This window comes from Mizuhopecten yessoensis, unplaced genomic scaffold, assembly GCF_002113885.1.
Source record: "Mizuhopecten yessoensis strain PY_sf001 unplaced genomic scaffold, ASM211388v2 scaffold716261, whole genome shotgun sequence".
Lineage (NCBI taxonomy): Eukaryota > Metazoa > Mollusca > Bivalvia > Pectinida > Pectinidae > Mizuhopecten > Mizuhopecten yessoensis.
The window spans coordinates 149,583-162,751 of NW_018480028.1; the positions used below are offsets into that span (position 1 = coordinate 149,583).

At 36.7% G+C, this 13,169-nt stretch overlaps 1 protein-coding gene across 1 annotated transcript; it reads left to right on the plus strand.

The window, feature by feature from the left end:
* Positions 1-5,301: 5,301 nt before the first annotated feature.
* On the plus strand, positions 5,302-10,730 carry LOC110442407. Its single transcript, XM_021486002.1, has 3 exons — positions 5,302-5,442; positions 8,075-8,428; positions 9,282-10,730. The coding sequence occupies exons 2-3, from the start codon at positions 8,101-8,103 to the stop codon at positions 9,440-9,442; spliced, it is 489 nt and encodes a 162-aa protein (XP_021341677.1). The 5' UTR covers positions 5,302-5,442; positions 8,075-8,100; the 3' UTR covers positions 9,443-10,730.
* Positions 10,731-13,169: the final 2,439 nt, after the last annotated feature.

The following is a 13,169-nucleotide window of genomic DNA, read 5'->3' on the forward strand; positions in this document are numbered from 1 at the left end:
CTTGGCAAGGAGGAACGGAAGGAGGGGAACCCATCCTTGGCTGTCTCATATACATAAGATGCAATGGATTGAAAATGTCCTGCAAGTACCTAGTGGAAGAAACAAATTACGTCATTAAAGAAAATTGAGGAAAAACCCCACATGCAAATTGTCTATTTCAAAATCAAGCATCATAGTTATTGTTATCAGAATTATAAGGGGACAAACTGTAGTTACAGGGAAAATTAATATCAATACATTTCAAAAGAAAATAACTGGGTAAAATTAAAGGGATATGCTATCATGGTATTGTAATGCTAAGGGGAACAACTCATATATTCACAAGAAAATACTTGACCACCTTCAGCAAACCAATCACATGTTACACATAACTAGCAGAATAATTACCTCAAGTTTTTGTAAGTGGACAGTGGTCAAATATGTAAAACCTTTAATTCATTTCCTTTTAGAGGTCACATGCCTTTGATATAATCTTGTTTCTATGGGACCTGTCAAGTCCAATTTCAATCAATATGTAAAGTCATTAGGATCAAGTTGATGACGGCGGATGGGAATGTGGTACCGGGAACAAACCAGATAGCAAGCAACATATTGGTAAAATGAAGAGCATATGATAACTACTTTCTGAAAAGGCAATTGACCCCAGCACGCCTCGTTCCTGCCAGTCTCCAATAAGTGTATATGTTGTTGGGAACTGAACAGTTTGTAACTGGAAAAAAACGTATGGCTAAAAAAAAAGTGACAAATTTGTAAGTTCCATCACATAATATTTTTTTTTTAAAGAAACCAATGAAGTAAAACGGACTTCCACCAATATCTTGCACTCCCAGTCGTTTTATACATTTAGAGATATGAGCAATACGTGCCGTTCGGGCCCCTTATTATGTGAAATTTCTTCGAGAGCAGAATGAAAAAGGAAAAATTGATGAGCAAATTTTGGTCAAAATAGCTTAAATTAGCCATACCTTAGAGAAAAAAAATATGAACACATGAAAGTTCAGGTATGGACTGGTGGATATGCTCGTGATCTCGGTCAGCAGCGACCACGTGCACAGACCGCATCCTAGAAGCATCCACCCTCAACTCCTTTTCTGGATACAAACGAGCTTCCTCAAAGGATATATCTAAATATTACAATTTCTTCGCTCAAGTGTGTTGCTTTTATTTCTTTTAAATATTTCTAAACGGGTTTTAGTTGTTAAGTTGATGTTGTAAAGCAATGTATCAAATAGGATAAATACGAACAAAAAATGCTACTCAATTATATTGAACGGAACGGATGTACGTTCCCCTATCTGTATCCGCTGCGTAGCTGTGATCAGAAAGTATATACAGTATAGGGGAAAAATTCAATGTCATCTGACTTTTTGGCGGACAACAAGCCTTTTAGTATTGAGTTGAATGGTAAGTTTTTATTCAGAGTATTTAAGTCCAAAGTAAATCTGATATAAACGGTATCCCCCGATCACGAAGAAGTTGTGAAAGATGTTCGATAAGAAAATCTTACTTGATCATTGTGATTAAGGGTTTATTCTACCTGTACTAAAGTATATAGATGATTCTCGTGTATTCATCCACAGGTATTGGCCTCGTCTGTCAATACACCTATGTGATTCATCATATAAGACCATAGTAGATTCTGGCTTTCCTCGTGATCTTGAACATAAATAATTAGTAATCCCGCCTTCATACAATAGGATACAATAGGATAAATAATGGATGCAGGCAGACACGCTGCCTCTCTATCCATATATCAATATATTTTTAATGTATTTAGAAAATATTATTCATTAATTGTCATTTCCTGAGATTTCTTTATGGCCGGCCAAATGCTGGTATTTCAGTTCAAGATTTTTCCAATGAGTATCAAGATTAATTTCAAAGTCCTTAATCGTTGGCGATGTAATAACATATTCATGGAGACTGTTCCAGATTCCGACAACGCTAAAGCTAAATGAATATTTACGAATATCATGCTTGCAATGTTTTTTCCTGATTTTCTGTGCATGTCCTCTTGTTCTAGATGATGTATCTAACTCGAAGATTCCTTTTGTTACCTTCTGGTCATGTTGGTTGTTCATTATTTTAAAAACATTTATGATGTCGCCTCTCAATCTCCGGTATGCCAAGAGTTGGAATACCTATCCTTTTCAAGCGCTCTCGGTATGGTAACTCTTCCAAACCTGGTACTAGTTTCGTGGCTCTTCTTTGTACCTTTTCTATGCATTCAATATCCTTTATTTTATGTGGACTCCATACTCTAGATAAGGTCTTACTAATGCCTTGAAAAGTTGTTTGAAAGAAATCCGATCCAAATAAACGAATGATCTCCTAATGAGTCCCAATATGCTGTTTGCTTTATTTACTGCTTCCTGTATACGAGCCGAGAAATTAAAGTTTCCCGTCTACCATCACCCCTATGTCCTTTTCTTGTGAGACGTTTTCTATATCTATCCTTCCTTCCCGAGATCCCTTCATGTACTTTACAGTTTTGTGGGTGGAATTTTAACAGCCACTTATCGGACCATATTTGTAATTTGTTCAAATCTTCCTGAAGTGATTTGTAATCTTCGTTACCTTTTATATCCCTGAATGTTTTGGTATCATCTGCAAATAAAAATGTTTGAGATTTTGTATTGTCTGGCAAGTCATTGATGTAAGTGACAAAGAAGATCGGCCCTAGTACGCTTCCCTGCGGGATTCCGCTGACTACTGGATATTGTTTTGAGGCCGTTCCATTAGTTATTACACACTGCTTTCTATCACTCAGTCTTCAATCCATGTTACAACCTGATAACTTAAATCATTCCTTTTTAACTGCAATACTTATGCTGAACAAAGAATAAACCTCTTCCGTGAACTTAATGCATATATTCCTCTCACCGTTAATCTACTCCTTTTTGGAGATACAAATTTATCTGAGCAGGAAAATGAATTAATCTTCATGCATACTCAGTAATATATTCATGATTCTAACAGATTTTAACCCACCCCGCTCCCTTCCCTACTTTCTATCTTACTCTGTTATAGTTAAAAATCAGGTTGTATATATATACGTTTAAATGTTTTTGTACCGATCTTTTCCGATGCTGACGGCACAAGAGAAACGGATATTCAAGGACGAACGGAATGACAAGGACGAAGCAAACCAAGGCACGGGAGTGATAGACAATAGAACAAGGAACGGGAGTGATGGACAGAAGTACAAGGCACGGGAATGATGGACAATAGCACACTTTTCTATCTTACTCTGTTATAGGTAAAAATCAGGGTGTATATATATACGTTTAAATGTTTTTGTACCGATCTTTTCCGATGCTGACGGCACAAGAGAAACGGATAGTCAAGGACGAACGGAATGACAAGGAGGAAGCAAACCAAGGCACGGGAGCGATGGACAGTAGCACAAGGCACGGGAGTGATAGACAATAGTACAAGGCACCGGAGTGATGGACAAGGGCACAAGGCACGGGATGGGATGGACAATCGTACAAGGCTCGGGAGTGATGGACAATGGTACAAGGCACGGGAATGATGGACAATAGTACGATTGTCCATCACATCCCGTGCCTTTTACGATTGTCCATCACTCCCATGCCTTGTACTATTTTCCATCACTCCCGTGCCCTGTACAATTGTCCATCACTCCGGTGCCTTGTACTATTGGCCATCACTCCCGTGCCAAGTGTGCTATTGTCCATAACTCCCGTGCCTTGTTCGATTGTCCATCACACCCCGTGCCTTGGGCCATTGTCCATCGCTCCCGTGCCTTGTGCTATTTTCCATCACTCCCGTGCCGGACAATAGCACAAAGCACGGGGGGGGATGGACAACACTACAAGGCACGGGAGTTATGGACAATAGTACAAGACACGGGAGTCATGGACCATAGTACAAGGCCCGGGAGTGATGGACAACAGTACAAGTCACCGGCGTCATGGCCCATAGTACAAGGCCCGGGAGTGATGGACAGTGGCACAAGGCACGGGATGTGATGGACAACGGTACAAGGCACGGGAATGATGGACAATAGCAAAAGGCACGGGAGTAATGGACAATAGTACACGGCCCGGGAGTGATGGACAGTAGCACAAGGCACGGAAGTGATGAACAATAGTACAAGGCGCGGGACTGATGGACAATAGCACAAAGCACGGGGGGTGATCGACAATAGTACAAGGCGCGGGAGTGATGGACAATAGTACAAGGCACGGGAGTGATGGACAATAGCACAAAGCACGGGGTGTGATGGACAATAGTACAAGGCACGGGAGTGATGGACAATAGCCCAAGGCACGGGAGTGATGGACAATAGTACAAGGCCCGGGAGTGATGGACAATAGCACAAGGCATGGGAGTGATGGACAATAGTACAAGGCACGGGATGTGATGGACCATGGCACAAGGCACGGGATGTGATGGACAATAGAACAAGGCACGGGAGTGATGGACAATAGTACAAGGCACGGGAGTTATGGACAATAGCACAAGGCACGGGAGTGATGGGCAATAGCACAAGGCACGGGATGTGATGGACAATAGTACAAGGCACGGGAGTGATGGACAGTAGCACAAGGCACGGGAGTGATGGACAGTAGTACAAGGCACGGGAGTGATGGACAATAGCACACTTGGCACGGGAGTGATGGACAATAGTACAAGCAGAATGTTTAGGAAAGTGTATAGTGTCAACTTCTGCCGTCAGTGTCGGAAAAGATTGTCCACATTATGAAAAAAATACATTTTAAAAAAATATCCCTCTCTCTATCTCTCTCTCCCTCATAAGATATGCACAGATGTTTAATTTTAGGGAAATGGCTTTAAATAAGTTGTACAACTTGTGCCCAATATTAATCCTGTTGCTTTAAAAACAATAAAATATGTTTAAATCAAAAACTTAAATCATACTAATGAAAATAGATTGTTTGAACAATACATTTATTATGTATGTACAATAGATACATATGTATCAGTACTTTTCGCGATTTGTTCAGCAGGATATTGAAAATAACACAAACTCTACTGTTTTAATTAGTAAGTACATGTGGCGCGGACGTTTGGGCGTGTCTATAGCTTAAAGGGAAGTAACTCGTATTTGAACTTCTCTTGCAATTACGATTAATTATCACGTAGGTTATTGGAAAATCCTGTTAATTTATTAAATACCAACATATTAAAAACATCTGCTGATATTTGTGTATTTGATTAATTTTATTTACAAAAGGGACGGGCTGTTTCCGATATAAACACTGTGTAACATTCCTCAAATGACTCACCTAAGATTTTTCATACCTGCGCGCATGCGTACTTACATATTATTGTTAGCGTTGATTTCCGCTTGTAGGTGAATAAATGTAGAGACCAGACGATGAAACTTGATAAGAAGATTCTCCTCACTCACAGAATCTTGCGTTGATGTAACATATTGGACGTAAAATACAGGTAAATAAGCACAGGTGTGCTTTGGATTATATTATTCACCTGTATAACGCTACAGGTAGATGGTGTTATTTGAATTCACGTAACCGCGCCATGCACTTCCTACTTTTCGTCCATATTTTTTTTGACCTAAATATTAGGTTTGATTTCTCCATAAACTACGTACATCGTTTATATATATCTGCATTAGTTTCACAGATCTACGCACCAGGTGTTATCTACCTGGTTAATCTTCAGTACAAAATGCAATTTTCGATTTGGGAAATTGTCCTAACGCTCAATATGATTTATGTGAATCACTTCCTGAAATTGTACATATAACATACACAACATATTCAGCATTTTTTTTTACTTATTGTGTGTTTAATATATATTCCCCACTTTTAAGCAGACACAATTAATTTACTTAAAATACTGGATATTTGTATGCACTATCACAAAATCACACAGCCACAATAAATATAAATCAGAAAAAAGTGCTTTGGACACATGTAAATGATCAGAGTATTGTACAATGATTTCAGGTTTTGAGAAGGTGTTTTATTCAGGAAAACCTGTGTTATCTGACCCCTGGCATCCTGTCTAAACCAACGTACATGCTGCTGTCATCCTATTATATATATATATTTTGTAATGAAAACACTCCAACATCAACTTGATCAAAGTGTTTTAAAGCCCAGATCTGTAAAAGCCCCTGACTGGTATCATCTTACATACACCTCTGTGCTTAGTTCTACTGTGGATAGCTTCAGAGGATCCCTCACCCACCCAAAGCTACTAGATACCTTGTACTCCCCCCCCCCCCCCCCCCGACACAACACATGTCTTGGGTATCTTAATTACACAATACAATATCCTGTCCAATCTTACCAAAATATTGTGTATCCCATATATGAAGTAAGGGCTATATCAGTTGGCCCTTGACATTTAGTAGTTCAACAGTCAAATATAATTTTCCACGAATTTTGGAAAGAAAGAAAATATTTAAAACAAGAGGCCCATGGGCCTTAACGGTCACCTGAGTCCTACAGTATTTATTTTTGTTGTTGAAATATGTACCAATTTGAGTAAAAAATTGTTAAGCATTACGTTAACTTAAGTTTGTCAGGATCATGAGCTGATCATTCCCAGACCGATTTTCAATTAGATCGGCCTATTAGAACTTGTTTTTAAGTTTGAAATAGGTATTTTCAAAATAGCGGCCATGGCAGCCAAATTTTATTTCTGATCGACCCGAAAAATAACAAATCTTTGTCAGGACCATGAGTCGATCATTCCTACAAAGTTTCAGTTCAATCGGCCAAGTAGAACTTGACTTTAAATGGCGGCCGTGGTGGCCATATTGAATTTCTGATTGACAGGAAAAATAACAGCACTTTGTCAGGACCATGAGTCGATCATTCCTATAAAGTTTCAGTTTAATTAGCCTAGCAGAACTTGACTTTAAGTTTGAAATAGTTTGTCAAAATGGCGGCTGTGGCGGACATATTGGATTTCAGATCGACCCGAAAAATAAACGACACTTTGTCAGGACCATGAGTCGATCATTCCTACCAATTGGAAGTTTCAGTTCAATCGGCCCAGCAGAACTTGACTTAAAGTTTGAAATAGTTTTTCAAAATGACGGCCATATTGGAATTCTGATCGACTCGAAAAATAACAACACTTTGTCAGGACCATAAGTCGATCATTCCTACAAAGTTTCAGTTCAATTGGCCTAGCAGAACTTGAGTTAAAGTTTGAAATAGTTTTTCAAAGTGGCAGCCATATTGAATTTCTGATTGACCCGAAAAATAACAACAATTTATCAGGACCATGAGTCGATCATCATTCCTACAAAGTTTCAGTTCAATCGGCCCAGCAGAACTTGACTTTAAGTTTGAAATAATTTTTCAAAATGGCGACTGTGGCGACCAAATTGGATTTCTGATCGACCCGAAAAATAACAACACTTGATCAGGGAGATGTCAGTAACCTTCCCATGAAATATTAATGAAATCCCTTTGCCAGAATTTCAGCTTAAGTTGAAAATGTAAAATGTTAACGGACAAAGACGGATAGCAATAGTTCACCTGAGCTAAAGCTCAGGTGACCTAAAAAGGTACAAATAAACCTGTCCTTTAAACCGAAGATTCCAGCTTATTTTGGGGAGTCCAAAACATACTCTAAACGGTCGTTTGAAAGTCTTGTGGTGTCAGATTAGACATGTGCCCCTCTAGTGTAAACTGTTGATAAAAAAGCTTTGGCGAAACCAAACTGTGTTTCAGGTACTCTGACAGACCCTAGTATTTATCTCCGACTTTAGATCTAGCAATTGTATATCACTTGAACACACCCCATCCATGGTTTTGAAACTAATTGTTCACCAGATGCAAACAAACTGATGGACAAGGTTGTATCGAAACAAAAATCCAAACTTCAACCCCATCTTGGTATTTAAAAGATCTGAAAATTATTTTTGTAATTTCTAAAATAAGTCATCTCCTTCCAAAAAAGACAATAAATCCTTCCTGACCTGTCCTATTTTTTTCAGTCATGTTATCCGGAATCTTGCATTTTTTTCTTTCTTATATCCACCAACATATCATAACCAGCTACGTACAAACTCATACATACAATTCTGTTCTGATTTCAGATACCTGCCACACCTAGACCGCCATCATGTCTAACTATCCACCGATGGCTAACCAGTATTTCGATGACACTCGAGGCAGCACCAACCACCTCCAGTCTGCCTCAGAGCTGGGAAGTGCTTATGAGCTGCGACGCCTGGGAGACTCGCGGTACACGTCACAAGCCAGTATGACAATGTCCTTATATGGAAGTCGGAGCGTTCTGTCCATGTACACGCCGTCCCAGGCCTCCTACATACTTCCAGTCGTCACAGATGCACCGGACCCTATTAAGAAGCCAGCAGATAACTGGGGTTTCGCCTGCTGTTCTGTGTTCATTAACCCTTTGTTTGGCCTCATTGCTGTGTTGTTAGCAGGTGAGAAATCAGCAGGATATAGGCAAATCTTACATTTTCATAGAAAATCTCTTGTTCAGCATATCCTTAAAACTTTATACCATGTTCTTGCATACTAGACCGAGATATCCGCATTTCCGGCGGTGCTGGAAAATTCTATCCGACTCACAGGTCTAGATCGCTTACTCAGGTAGACTGGAGGGGGGGAATTATAGTGACCTTTCAGCGTCACGTAATTGTTTGTGACGTCATTTTATGACGTTTTGGGGTCAGTCAGGGTCATTGACGTCAATAACAATGCCATCCAGGCTTCATATGCAAATGAGAAATGTGCGGACAGTTTACAACTTTACTAGAAGAGCAGCTGTTTTTATGGGTTTTAGGTAATAAGCAAGAAATAGAATCCATCCCTGATATGAGGTAAGGATAGGGTTATTCAAACCCTTGTGATAAAATATTGAGCAAAAGACCCTCGGCAAAGCCATTGGTCTCCTGCTCAATATTTAATCCCTTGGTTTGAATAACCTTATCCATACATCACATCAGGGATGGATTCTATTATTATATCCATGTGCTGAAAATTCAGGATGCGATTTATCATTTTCTGATTAAATTAAAATTGATCATATCATCATTGTATTTATTATCTAAACGAGCTTTGAATAAAAAGCTTAAGATGGACATGATATAATGCAAATAGAAATACAGGAATATTGCATGAACTGTTTTCTGTGGTCTGTCAGAGGTCATATTGACTATGTTTGCCATCTCGCTAAAATTCACTCTTATAATTCTTGTGTTAATTGTCAGAAAACACTGTTCTTAAATTATGTTGGCTTTTCTTAATTTCTTCTTTTCTGTTTTTCTTTAACAGAAATGTCAAAGGATTATTTCAATCGCTGTAAATATATTCAGGCCTCGAAGTACGGATCGTACGCGAAGGGTGCTGCAGCTGGAGGTATAGCGTCGACCATTATCGTCCTGCTTCTCATCATAGCTCAAGTGTTACACTACCAACTCAAGTTTAACTATTAACCTCGGCAACACGTTTCTTCTCCTCCTCCAAGCTTCTACAAAAAATTTAACGCCATGTTTGACCTCTTGAACATTTGTTTTTATAATTCAGCTGATATAAATAAATAATTCTATGATAAGTTCAATATCTAAGTGTCTAAAGATGGATTTATTTGACACAAGTCCTTGACCTGTCGGACCAGAATTGTTTGTTTAGGACAGGCATATATTGGTCTGATGTTGTTTTCGTGGTGAAGAGATTCAAGACCTGCGCCAACATACACATGTTGGCTTGACTTGACCACCAGTAATTTTAAGTTACCTGTGGACTGAGCTGCTGTTCTGCATATCATATTATGACATGGTCCAATGTTAAAAAACTGTATTGAAGACTCCAATCATAATTTGTATATAGCTTTATCTTCTGTCTTGTGATACCACCTGACATTCTGTGAGTAGTTGTAATATATAGACACATGTGTTACTACTGTGTCTTTTCAAGTCTGTGGAATGAAGATTATGGAATTGTTCAGCTAGTCAGTGTATACTTACTTAACTTAATATTGCAATATTTAAAATATCTTTAGAGATCTAAAGGAACTGTTTCTAAGGTCCATTCAAATCAAATCATGATGCCAAAAAATGGAGAGCACAATATTTGATGGAGGAAACATTGAATTTTTTGGCTATTGAGAAAAGATAACATGTTTTTTATTTCGATATTTTAGTCAATTTCTTAACATTTTATATATAACACATGTAAATAGTGATCAAGGTATATATATTTTTGTATGACAATGTATAGATTTTTGTGTAAACCATCCTATAAAATGTCATCCCATTCATCGCTGTAAGGTGCGTACTGTGTAGTCTACTGTACATATTTAGTTCAAATGTCCGTTTTAAATATTCCTCTTTTTTATTTTTTTATTTAAAGCTATAAGAAAGCACATTCTGTTGTTTTACTCGTAAGTGCTATTTTTTCATCAGTTAAGTGTTTGGGGGAAAAGAAACAGTGATAAACTGATTAAAATTCTGTAGGTGAAAAACTTTGTTAAAAGTGAGCATTGGATTTTAAAATAAAATTCATTTTTGCAAAGCACAGTGTCTTCCAATTTCAGCATTTTTTCCTTTTTTTTTTTTAAACAAATGATGTTTGCATTCTATGTAAATGGCCCCTATACTTTGTTTATGTTATAATCCCTTCATTGTTGTAATCATATAAAAATATAACAATAAGTGTTTTCTTTCTAAAAAATGATCTTGTATCAAGTTATACCCTCAAAAATTTTGTAACAATTGTAAAAAATCCAACCAGAAAACAATTATCAAACCTCTTATGTTATTGTTATATGGTCATTTGATTGACTGACCGTACATTCCTTCTTTGCATCTTGCAGACTCTATTAACTAATACTGTTATGTGATCATATCATTACTTTCAGTGAGGATTCCATCGATATTTCTAAAAATCGTAGTGTTTGAACGCATTAATTTTTATTTAATACCTCAATCCTATATTTCCTAAGGCTTAGGGCACTAATGATAGGTCCAGATGGATTATTGTCGTTTTTATTCCCTTTTTTTTTTTGTTGTAAATATTTTTCTCATTTTATCCTGTGCCATATACCATCATCTCCCTTCTACTAAATGATTATCACAGCGTTTTATCATGATGTTATGTGGGCTGTCTAAATCATAGATTTTATTTACTGTACACAGCATAGTATTATAAAATTCAGTGGCTAGAAGTAAAATTTTAATCAAGCAGTGATCAAAATGAGTCAAAACTCATTATATTTCAGGGAAAATTTGTCTTCAGTTTTTCCAAAAAAATAGCAGGGTCCCTGAAAGCTACAAATCCTTCAAAAAGTTGTATCTGTATAACAAAAATGCTCACAAACCACAGGTTTTATGATCACATGTTTATACTTGGGGATCAAACATGTATTTCAAGAGACCAGGCCGGTCCTCTTTCATTTATCGCGATCCAAAGAGTTATTCGTTTATGAAATAAGGTCGAACCTAGTAATCTGATGCTGCTTTCAGGTGAGCCTTGTCAAAGCCTTGCAAGGCCTGCATAAAGTTTTGCAGGTCCGCCAGGATTTATACACAAAAATGTTACATTTATGAACAGACAAACCGGTTGGATCTAGGAAAAGTTTGGAATAATTAAGAATTGGCCTGTATATTTTTAATTGGAAAAAGATGTAGAACACTTTAAATTGTTATAGAAATGTATAAACCATATACGCAGATAAAACCACAGAACTACTGTATTAATAGACTTAAGTGATTATAGCAAGTCTAAGAATCATTAAGTAACCCACTAATCAAGGTTGTAATCGTAGCTCATACATATGGAATTCAGAAACAGGAATCTTTCTCCCATCTTAAAAACTACTATATATGAATCTCTCATTCAGTTAAATAGAAAAAAAACACAACCTGACACAGCAGCTTTTATTTTCTGAATTCATTGTATGTAAAATTAGCTCTAGTTGTAAATTCACAAGCACTTATTAATTTTATAATCATGTACAAGCCATGTACTCTTGGCATACAGGACTATTGTACAAAAATGTCCCCCTTTTTAACATTCATCCTCCAAGTCTAAGTGCAATTAGTCAATTTGATCATACATTCCCAAAAGCGATTAACATTTCCATCTTCAACTACATGCATATGTATCATGTTCTGTTATATTCATTTCAAGGAAAGAATTGGATATCAATATTAAGTTTGATTTATGATAGTTTGTAATACATGGGTTTCTGGAAATTAATAGACAAGAAAATGTTTTATTATATGATGTCACACTCACTATGCACACAAAAAATCTGTTTGAAACCGTACAAAATTAATTCTTCATTTAGTTCAAAACATAATTTACATTTTAATAAAAGTTTAATTTTGTTTAAAAAAATCTTAATGTTAAATTAAAATTGATAAAAGTGAATGTGTGACATTATCACGGGTGTATGTACTCGTAAACATGTTTATTTAAACTAGAATGTATTATAGCGATATATACTAAATGAGGAATTACAGAAAATGCATGTTAGAGACCATAAATTGATCAACATAATAAAAAGTCATGAATTACACAATTTGTTTATGTTTTAATTATGTTTAATTGTACTTTCCGTAATATTCAAATAGTGTAAATATCTCTACAATTCTATCTTACCTACAAACTATTGGTCTGTTCAAAAAAATATCCCGAGGTAACTATAACCATATACATGTAGCCATGACTTTAACTATAAAGTTGACGTTTGTCTTTTACCTGTTCGTCCCTTTGATGTCATTTCCTTTGACTCATTTATCTACTTTAATTGGCCCAAAGACCTCATTTTTGTTAATCGTCCGTTAAGAATCCAGTAATTATAATTATTGAAAGCAGTTCAACAAATTGATTGCATACATGAATTTTGTATGTAATCAGAAAACAAAAAAGTTTCTTTTACCTCACTTTTAAATTACCAATACCATACCAAGATTTTCTTATACAGAAAGAGACATTCAGTTCATGATCTTGGTTTTATACAAATATGATTGGAGGCTACCAGACCTAAAACAGTGTAGCTCTCCCATACAAGTTGGGGAATGATATGTTTGACAATAAACGTAATTTACATTTTATACATAGTCCTAATTGAAGCATATTAGCATTATTAAATTACAGCAATGTGACCGCAAATAGTCCCACATTTTGACGGAATCTTTGGAGATCTGTTGCAATTGA

What these genes read in the sequence shown, in the direction of transcription:
- LOC110442407 (XM_021486002.1), top strand. Translation starts at nt 8,101, where the DNA reads ATGTCTAACTATCCACCGATGGCTAACCAGTATTTCGATGACACTCGA. An exon ending in CATTGCTGTGTTGTTAGCAG is followed by an intron (nt 8,429 to 9,281) that starts GTGAGAAATCAG and finishes TTTCTTTAACAG; the next exon opens with AAATGTCAAAGGATTATTTC.